The following is a 10,001-nucleotide window of genomic DNA, read 5'->3' as shown; positions in this document are numbered from 1 at the left end:
AAATGTATATAATGTATATAATGTACATAAAGGTATATAATGTATATAAATGTATGTAACGTATATAACGTGTATAAATGTATATAATGTAATTTACAATTACAAATCCGAAGTGCGATGCAGTACGAAGTACAGATGTTACGCGAACGTACCTGATCGTAATAGTAAAAGAACGTCACTTTGTCTTTCTCGTACAGGTCATTCAGATTTTGCGGCAGGTACCGTACTCTCAACTCGTACCTCCACTCGCAATGTGGGTGCCTTTTCTCGTACTTTTCTTGAACCTGATAAACATACAAACAAGTATAAATTCAACAGACCCGATTCGCAGCCAACTTTTCGTTTACACGGCCAATCTAAATGCTTCTTTATGCCATTTGGTAGCTTTAGCGGCCCAAAATAAAGTACCTGGTACATGGTGGTGTCCTGATGCAGCCAGTAGCTCTCTCCCGATCCAGGATGATGCAGCCTCATCGCGTAGAGATTTCGATAGTGCCTCGTGCCGATCGCCAATCGGCTGGTTACCAGAGAGATGATACCACGCACGTCGATAGCGTCGCCGAATTTAACGACGTTGAAACCACCTGAAAGATACAGAGAAAAAGTGTAAAATAGACGATCGATGGCCGATGTTCTCGGTCGCGTTAAAATTAATTAATTTCAATCAAGTTCGAATTAATTTTGACTGGAAATTTACCGTTCGGCAGATGGACCTTCAGAGTTGCCTTATCCATGGGGGTGGGCGATCCATGGGGTGGTGTGTTCCTGCCGCCGCCACTTCCCTGTACACCGCCAACGCCGCCTCCACCTCCATCTCCCACGACAGTGCTCATTCCCTCATGGCTGTCATGGAAAAGAAAAAAGAAAAACGGTCGTTGAAGCCGGGCTTATTGTTAGTCGACGACACCGTCAACGAGGACGTCAATTATGCATTATCTCATAAAACCTCGGCGCGCGCTAGTTCCAACTTAACGTGGAAGCCCGGCTGAGAGGATTAATTATTTACCGGCCCATGGAGGAAAGAATTTCTCCTCGAACCTCCCGTTCTCTCTTCGGATTTCGTCGTTGGAAAAGCACGGATAATACGCGAGACTCGAAGAAGCTCGTGCACTTTAAATATCGTAACGGGACCGTGTCGCTTTTAGCTAATCGTAACGAACGAATAATACCGGAAGGTTGTCACTTTTTAATCGGTTTACGCCACCTTTGATCGAACGTGGTCGATAATATCCTTCCTCGAGAGAGAATCGTTTTTCCTTTCTGCCACGGAAGAGGTCTTTTCAATAACTGAACGCGATGCATGCAAGTTGTCCCACTGTTAGCTACGAGACTACTCGACACCGTCCGTATTCCCCTCGATCCAGGTCTGATAATTTCTCTGAGATGGCTCGTCATCCTGCGAACATGACTGTTCGAGGAGAGGTCGCCGTTTCCATGCACTCTCTGTGGCCTAGGTGATCGTTGCTCGGTATTTTTAAATGTCACAAGATTCGACGATAAAAGAAAATACATACGAAAACGTTCACGTTCGAGCAAAGATATCGATCGAACGGTTCGATGCCTTTTACTCCGAGCCGGATTAACACGAATGTTACTTATCGTTCGATCTAGCGATGGCAAAATCGTCGACCGACACCCGATCGATTCCCAAGCTTCGAAGGTGAATCGATCCGAATCCGTCATACTTTCCACGAAGAAGGTTGGACGTCGGTGACGTCACGGTCGATGACCTAATACTAAACGTCTCGTTCGTTCGCCTCCGATTAGACGTCGCCGTCGGAACTCAACGTTTCCCAAACAATTTAATCGCGATGTATCGAAACAACGCGATGTCCGAAAAAATATAGCGTTTCCCGGCGAATTATTCGATCAGTTCGTATCAGTGCATTAAAAGCGATAGGAAAAATTACGATAATACGAGAGCGATGCACGCTACGAATACGCGATATTTATTTATCGCGATACATAGTTTGGGAAACGCTTGCTCTAGACGCGGTAGCTCCACGGACGAAGTCGCGCGAGCGTTGATCTCGCGCCGATGAATGCAAGCGGTTGTACAAAATGTTACTGACACGCTTACGTATTATACAAAGTGAAACGAGCTTTTCTCTTATTCGTTACGGCTGAAACTGAAGTCTTAAACATCGTTTCAACCTTCTAGCTAATCGGTGATTTGGCTAGCCGATTTCGTTTTAGTCGTCATTCAACCGCAGTTATAAAGCTATCGAAAGGCAACTTGAAATTAACCCACTGAAAATCCATAAAAGAGTCGCATCGGGTTTAATGGTCCCACTAAAAATCGTAAACGATCGTACTCGGAAGCACTTTATTTCATTCGTTCGTGAAACGTAGATAGTCCGACTACATCGAATAGCCGTACGACATCGTACACGGAAACCACTCGTCTCCAGAAGAAGTTTACGCGTCGCGTTGGGTCGGTCGCGTCGCGACGAGGCTGTCGTTTCCGTAAAACAACGACGCTCGAATACGTCGTCGAACCGTTTCACCGAGTAGCATTTGCTTCGCAGCTATTAACGCAAATGTATATTACGAGTGTTGTCCGGCTAAGGAATGCTGTTGGTCAGGGACGAAGCACTCGTACGAGGAGCCACGAGCCACGGGAATAAAAGTATACGTATATCTTCGGCATCTGATGCTTCGACTTATGGGATACAATTGTGCTCGCCACTGCGAGCAACTCTTAACATCGAGATTCTACAAAGACTCCGATCTAAAGTACTAAGACCGGTACTCTAACGCACCTTGGTATGTTACCGATGAAGTAATTCATCGTGACTTAAAGATGACCGCAATAAAAGAAGAAATTTCATTTGAATCCTCTCGTCACCCAACTCGGAGACACTACAGTACGTAGATCGAAAAGATAGTACCCTATAGAACTTTGCGATAGATTTAATTAACCAATCATGCTAAATAGTAAATTCTAGAATGTAAGTAACTGAAACTTGCAAACCATGCTACTGTAACACGCTAACCTAATTGCTTATAATTCTCTATGAGGATCGATTGTAGTTGCTTAATTAAATAAAAAAAAAAAGTCTGATACTTCGACGGGTAGCACTTGGCGAAGGGAGTCGTGCACGCGACGAATCTATTAGGTCGTCCCAAAAGTTTCTTTCGTGCCTTGCACGCGGTTATTTCGTGTAGCAGTGTTTATATACATAGACATCCTAATTTCTTAGATGTCAATGTCGTAACAGTAACGGAGCAAAACGAATCGTACAGAATTCGATAATGTAACATTGGACACATAGGATATTGTTTATGTACGTCTCTTGCTTGTTAATGAAATGGAAGAAACTTTGGACAACCTAATATTTACTCGCTGTTAGCTGAGTTGCGCGTAGGAATAGCCGCTGTTCTACTCGTAGCCTCGTTTCGAAACGGTGATTTTTGAAAAGCGAGACGGTCGATCGTGGGAGCGAAGGGTGGTTTCGGTTAAAAGAGGAAGTAAAAGAGAGGGAGAGGATACTTCGCGGTCTCCGTCCCTGACCCGGCGCGGCGTCGCGATCAGAACCCACCACGCACCTGCGACTCTCGCCCACGCACCCTACCTTTCACTATTACTTTCTCTATTGCGCTTTGGCGTCGTCGGAGGAATAACGAGAATCGAATACGGTCGTTACGGGCCACGCGGAATGTACTCGTCGTCGCTGAAAATCGCGAGCACGGGCGCGGATCTCGGGTCATCTTTAACCCTCGGAAATCCAAGTCCATACGCGTTACAAAAGAAGGCTTGAAATAAAATTTCTACACGCAAATATTATTATCGTATTAATAATGTCTCGTAACCAATTTTTTTTTTTTTTTGTTGCTATTGAATGCAGACGTTCCGAAGCTACATTTAATTACATTTCTATTTTACACATCGTAAAGTTAATTGTCATTTATTAAAGTTCTCGTTGTCTCGTTATGCCGAAACTCGACAATATTTTGTCCCGAGAACTACTTCTCTCGCAATGAAGTTCGAAACGTTTCTGTCGCTAAAAATTAGAACGAGGATAGCCGATTGCTACGGATCGAGTTGCTCGATGGCTCGAGACTCTCGATGACAGAGGAACGTGACTTCGAAATTAACGTCGGAAAAGTGAGCCAGCACCGGCGTCGGAGGGTTAAACGATAGAGAAAGCGAACGCGAACGACTCGTCGACGCGGAAAATCGTCGGCGGAGGACGTTTACCTCGTTCTGGACACCTTGTGGAATTTCCACGTGCCCAGGGTGTCGGGGCTGTAAGAGTCGTTGCAGCCTAGTTGCCCCAGGGAGCATAGCAACCCTCCGTTCTCTCTTCTCCATCGCTTTTCCCGCGCGCAACCCTTGTCCCGCTTGAGAAAGAAAATTCCTTTGGGATCCTTGCCGAACGACTCGAGATTATGGTTGCGACAAGTCGGCCACGAGATCCCGCTGGCCTTGCGTTCCACCAACTCCAGCATTGTTTCGGTATCTTCTCAGAATCTCTCGGAGTTCATGGTATAAATTTCTCTGTTACCGGAGGGATTTCTAACTCGGAATAACCGACTCGCGGCAGTCGTCGGATCGCTTTTTGTTAGGTAATATATAATAACGATCTTCGACGCCGAGACAGAGTTCGACGATCACCACACTCGACGCGGGCGCGCCTTCGATACGAATGCCGTGGCCGAGTGCTCGCGTTCACCGTTTCTCGAGGGAGGAATCGCGACTGGGAGAGTATCCATCGACCGATCTAGGGATCGATTTACCGAGATCGCGACGAGTCTCGTCATAGTCACCGCCTCTGTCTATCCGTCGTTGGATTTTTTCGCGTAACTCGACTCCCAACTCGATCGAACGCTCCGCTCCGGTCCCGATCCTCGCGATCGGTGCTCTCCTAGGGAAACGGTCGCATGGATCTCGTCTTACGAAATCGAATCACATCTCGGGGGTACCGGGAAGCCGTGCCCGCGTCGGTGGTACGTATACGATACGGTCACCAGAGATGGATAGAATTCGATCGGACGATCAATCGAACAGTAACCGAACGTTTAATTTCCCGACTCGGTATCGGTCGTGTATCAATCCGAATTGGTTTCCACGTATTCGTTATTCGAAAATGTTGTTCGGATGGGAAGTTTGTCCCGATTTTCGCCCTAGTCGGTGTTTCGCGGTAGACACGCGTGCGCACTTGTCCGCCGTCGAGCGGAAACTGATCGACGCGACGCGTCGAAAGGACAACTCGCCGTTCTCGCCTCTCCTCTGGGTTCTTTCGCGACCGTTCTTTCGACTCTCCTATCGCTTTATCTCCCTCTGACTCTCTTTCCGTCTCTGATAGCTTGTACGCGTGGGACGTCGTTGAAAAAAAATCACGCGGCTAGCGTAATTACGACGCAAATAAACACGGTGATTGGGTATTCTAGGTCGAAACGAACAGACTGCCTGGAGACGCCGATCGCCGGGATTAATTCACGCGGAAAGCGTTCGAATCGCCGTGACCAGCGAAAAAATTGTCGAGAACTTTTAACCGGCTCGATGCTCAAACCATTCCGTTTCGATCGATTCGAGACAATTTGGAAACGCGTAATCACGGCGCGGGATTAAAGAGGTTCACGGAGACGATTATTCCAAGTGGTAAATCGTTCCGAGATCGACGTTCATTGGTCGATCTCTTGGGAAGATCGTTCGTAGGTCCTGGGTAGGCCAGACGTACCATACGAACGACGGTGGTCCTTCTAGGTTCTAAAATTACGACTCTCGAGGCTTAAAAGCTCGTTGAACCTCGAACGTCCACGGAAAGACCTACAGACTTGCTTTTCGAATTCCAGGGTCAACGTGGCACCGATTCGTTTTCCGAGGAATTTCCGAGAAATTTACTCTCCCCTGGTTAATAACATTCGTTCGTTGATCACTCGTATATTTATTAATACGTGTCTAATTCGATAACGTAAGTCGATTCGAGCTGCGAATAAATGGTCGGTTCTCTCACGGGAACGCGAAACAAAGCTCGACTAAAAACCACCAAGCGGTGTCAGTTGCGGATGGAATCGCTCGGATGTCTTTCGGAAAGTTTCCGGTCACGGTTCGGTCCGAGTTTCCCGACAGAACTTTTCTCATTTGCGACCTTCTTCGTCTAGCCAGCTACCGAGAAGCGAATTTCCCGGTACGATTCGACTAATGCGACGATGGTTTCTACGCGACTCCCGCGGAGAAGAGACAATTTTATGTCTGTGTAAAGAAAATGAATTTCTTTCATTTATATTTCGCGAGACAGCACCAAGTGCCGGTAGATAGATATAAGACAAAAGTCAGGTGGTAGAATGACGGATGAAAATGTGTAAAAACTGAAAAGGTGAAGAATAAGCTCTAAATATCGTTTCTCTATTTCCGGTAAACGTTTTTGTATATAATGCAGCGAAGGGCAGAACTCTAGGCTTCTTTGGAACATTTTCAAAAGAGGAAACGAGACAAACGTATCAGCAAACTTCAGATTTATTCGAAGCCTAAGGTTTTGCCCATCTCTGATATAACGTAAATGATATTTATTTTAACCGAATGAAAATCCCTATTTCAGAGCGACGCACTAGTGTTCGCTTCTTTTGCCTAATTTCCAAAATAATAATGGAATAATCTAACGTCTAGATAAAAATTGTCGCTCGCATCTCGAGTCATAGTTCTTTCCGTGCGCCGGAAAACACGCAGACATTTCAATCTCCGACGGATTCGAAAATTAGATAAGTCTAACGAGGCGATGGTTCGCGATCGGCCGTACGGCGTCGTAGCTCGGTTAATAGCGCCAATTAGCAACGGTTACCGAGAGTACGTGGTCGATGAGGGCAATTTCGCCATGGTTACCGCGTCTGCATCGACGTAACGCCACCCTGAAAAAGAAGCTGCTTTCCGCGCAAAACGGTCGGCTGGCTTGGCTCGGCTTTGCGCCTCACCCTTGCGGCGTTTCTTCGTTCCCGAAACGGAAGGGATTTTCAAAGGCTTTATGCGCGCAAACTGCCATTGCTGGGGGCGCTTCTCAAACGAACCAACCCCTTTGTTTAAACGCCTGTTCCGCATCTCCGAGGATCCGAACAGCTGGATAACCCGGCGTGTTCGAGGAGTGGGACGGGCATCCCAGCCAACTTTTCAAAAGCTCTCGCGCGTTATTATGTCGATTCGATTCGATTCGATTCGATTCGATTCGATGCGATTCGATGCCGAAGGAAATGCGATTTCGCTTTTGCTTGCTTTCCTATACTCGGACGGGCATACTCGCGATATCGGAAACAGGCTGCGGTGTCCATTAAAAAAAGTATTCCAATTATCGTGATACTCGTAGAGTATAAGTTCACCGAGGATCGAAAGGTAACAAGTAGCTATATATTTGGATAGTTGGTTTCGACGGTGTATAGTACTTACTCGGTGGTTTCGAGGTACTGGAAGACCCGGTAGACGGGACGTCGATACATGAAGAGATGATCTTCGACACGCTCCACCATCATCCTAAAACCACTTCATTCGTAACAGTGGCTCACCGATCATCACCCACCACTGGTCACCGTGTTCATCGATACGTATTTTTCGCAACACGTCGAGACGCGCACTGGTTCGCGAAAAGATTTCCAAACTAGTCCGAAACTTCGAGTCGAGTCTTCTCGCTGTTGATTCACTCTCGCGATAGCATCGAATCCGGCAAACGGTCCAAAGGAAGCGTATTCTTCGAAGCGGAGTGCTTCCTTCCGTAGCCGGTGCTGGCAGGATTTAGGGACGTCGCAAGGCTGCAGAATCGAACGAGATCTCGATACTTGTTTCTCGTTCGCCGACGAGGTTTCTTCCCTTTCCGGTGCACGCGACGTATCGTTACTTTCGAATCGATACGTTGAATACACGGAAAATACTTGGCGACAGGTGCGCCGGAAAACATTTAAGTTCGCGTCTAGCTTCGTCTAGTTTGCGTCCGTTAACGAGTTACGAGATAGAAGCGACGCGATCTTTCTTACGCGAGTTTCCTATCGATCATCTATCGATTCCGCTCGTTGGCGTTCGTCATCTATTAGGTTATCTCTTTACGAGATAATTATTTCCCGAGGTCGAGAAAAATCAAATTTAAAAGATGTAAACTTAAACAGGAAGAGTTTCGTTCGCATCGTTTATGCTATCTACTCTGGAAACGCCGTGAGTAGCGTCGCGGTCTCGCGGTGAGTAGTTCGTGAAGGGCTGTTTCATCCTCGTGCGCGTCGGAAGCCCGTGACACACGGTTCGCAAGGAACTTCCATCGATAAGAATCTCGCGTGTTTGTCGTCTATATACGTCTAACCAGACCTAACCTATCCCAAACGTGGGAGGCACCGCCTTCGCTGCAGTTCCCGCAGGGCTGACCGATCCCGATGCACCGTTGGCCCCGTTCGCGTGCCCCTCGCCCTCCGGTCCTGTCTGTCGCGTAAATTCCCCCAGACAACGTAAACACGGAATCCTTCCGACGAATCGTCCGACGCCGATTCCGGTCTATTCGTCCGACGCCTATTTCGATCGGATCTCTGGCCAACGATCGCACGGACACGTTCGCTGATATTCGCGATCGCGACGTCCGGCTTAAAGAAACTCGCACGTCCGACCTTCTCGGGTCACCGTAAAGTTACACCGTAAAGTTACACCGTAAAGTACATTCGCCTCACCCCTGGGAAATCCACGTGCTCGGCTCACGTACTTTCCAACAATCACAAGACACCTTTGTCCATTGAAACTCGACCAGAGTTCTTACCACGATAAACGATCATTCATCGAGGAAGGAAATACGGCTTTTCGACTTATCATTAGGTCGGTTTACACTGTAGCGATACAGCGAGAAGAACGAGAAGACGAGACTCGACGCGTTAGCGTGCAAAGATGGGCAAAACCCTAGACTTGGAATAAATCTTAATTTTTCCCATACGTTTGTCTCGTTTCCTTCTTTGGAAAATGTTCGAAAGAGGAAACGGGAGAAAGATATCAGCAAACTTCGGATTTATTCGAAGCCTAGGGTTTTGCCCATCACTGTTAGCGTGTTGTCGCATACCGCGTACAAATAGGTCGATCGGCAAAGCGTTAACCCATCGTCGCGCGAATACAACTTTCTATTTTGAGAAAGAACTTTTGAAAAAGAAATCTCCGTAGAATTTCGTCGACAGAGGAACGAGACCTCGGTCTTAAAAGATCGTAGCCGAGAACGGAGGAGAATCACCGAGACGCAAAGATCGATGGAATTTGAAGAAAAAAGTACCGATCCAAGTAAAAATTAGCCCGACGTACAGTCGACGTTGCGCGAAAGCTCGAAGGGGACACCCGTAGCGGGGATTTCGCGAAGCCGGCGTTCGTGGTCGTTGACCGAACCAAGGTCGTGCAACCTTGACATAGCGCTTCGAAATCTTCCTCCACTCCTCGTCACCCTCTCGCTGGTTCGTACTTCACCTTCGGCAACTTCCTGCCGCGGTAGGGCGATCCCTTGAAACTCTTCGCAGAGATTCTTCGAGATTCTGGACGAAAAATTCCCACGCGAGCTTTCTTCTGCCGCTTGCCTACGATTCGCGAACGTTACAGGGAACACCTACAGCTAGCGAAGTTCCGACCGCGACACCGAGAAACCACCACCCGAGAGCGCAGAGGATGATCACTTGGGAGATTTTTGGGGACGCGCGAACAGAAGGAATCGGGGTTTGTAGGAAACTGGGCTCGTGAAAATTTGGAAAATCGACGAATCCCGGTGACCTTGGATCGCGAGGATTCGAAGACGCGCGACAACGCGGAGCGTAATGACGGTTGCCCGGCTAATATCGCGAGTCGCGAACTTATCGCCTAGCAACAGCGTGTTGGGAGAACGACGCGCGCTCGACGTCTCCTCGGGTTGCGTCAGGTATACGTTTTGCCGGTTCAAGGGGAGCAGGCGCTTTGCTGGGTGCGGCAGCCTGCGCCGCGACGCCCGGCGTCCTTCCCCCGGTTAGATTCACCCGTCGAGGCTCTCTCTCTCTCTCTCTCTCTCTCTCTCTCTCTCTCTCTCTCTCTC

At 47.9% G+C, this 10,001-nt stretch overlaps 1 protein-coding gene across 8 annotated transcripts in view; it reads right to left on the bottom strand.

Annotated features, from left to right (window-relative positions):
* The window catches only part of LOC128877190 (focal adhesion kinase 1), a 34,710-nt gene that overhangs the window by 8,929 nt on the left and 15,780 nt on the right, over window positions 1–10,001 (bottom strand). For 3 of the 8 annotated variants that reach the window (XM_054124296.1, XM_054124295.1, XM_054124297.1), the window contains exons 2-5: window positions 7,382–7,740; window positions 698–843; window positions 409–584; window positions 153–284 (exon numbers count right to left, since the gene is read on the bottom strand). In XM_054124296.1, coding sequence (XP_053980271.1) covers window positions 153–284; window positions 409–584; window positions 698–843; window positions 7,382–7,464 — 537 coding nt within the window. In that variant the 5' untranslated portion in view covers window positions 7,465–7,740. Of the gene's footprint in view, window positions 1–152; window positions 285–408; window positions 585–697; window positions 844–4,201; window positions 5,691–7,381; window positions 7,741–10,001 lie in introns of those variants that run through there. The other 5 variants (XR_008457204.1, XM_054124294.1, XM_054124299.1 and 2 more) reach the window with 4 other exon arrangements.

This window comes from Hylaeus volcanicus, chromosome 5 (assembly GCF_026283585.1).
Source record: "Hylaeus volcanicus isolate JK05 chromosome 5, UHH_iyHylVolc1.0_haploid, whole genome shotgun sequence".
In the NCBI taxonomy this organism is placed as follows: Eukaryota; Metazoa; Arthropoda; class Insecta; order Hymenoptera; family Colletidae; genus Hylaeus; species Hylaeus volcanicus.
This window is presented reverse-complemented; position numbering and strand designations above follow the sequence as displayed.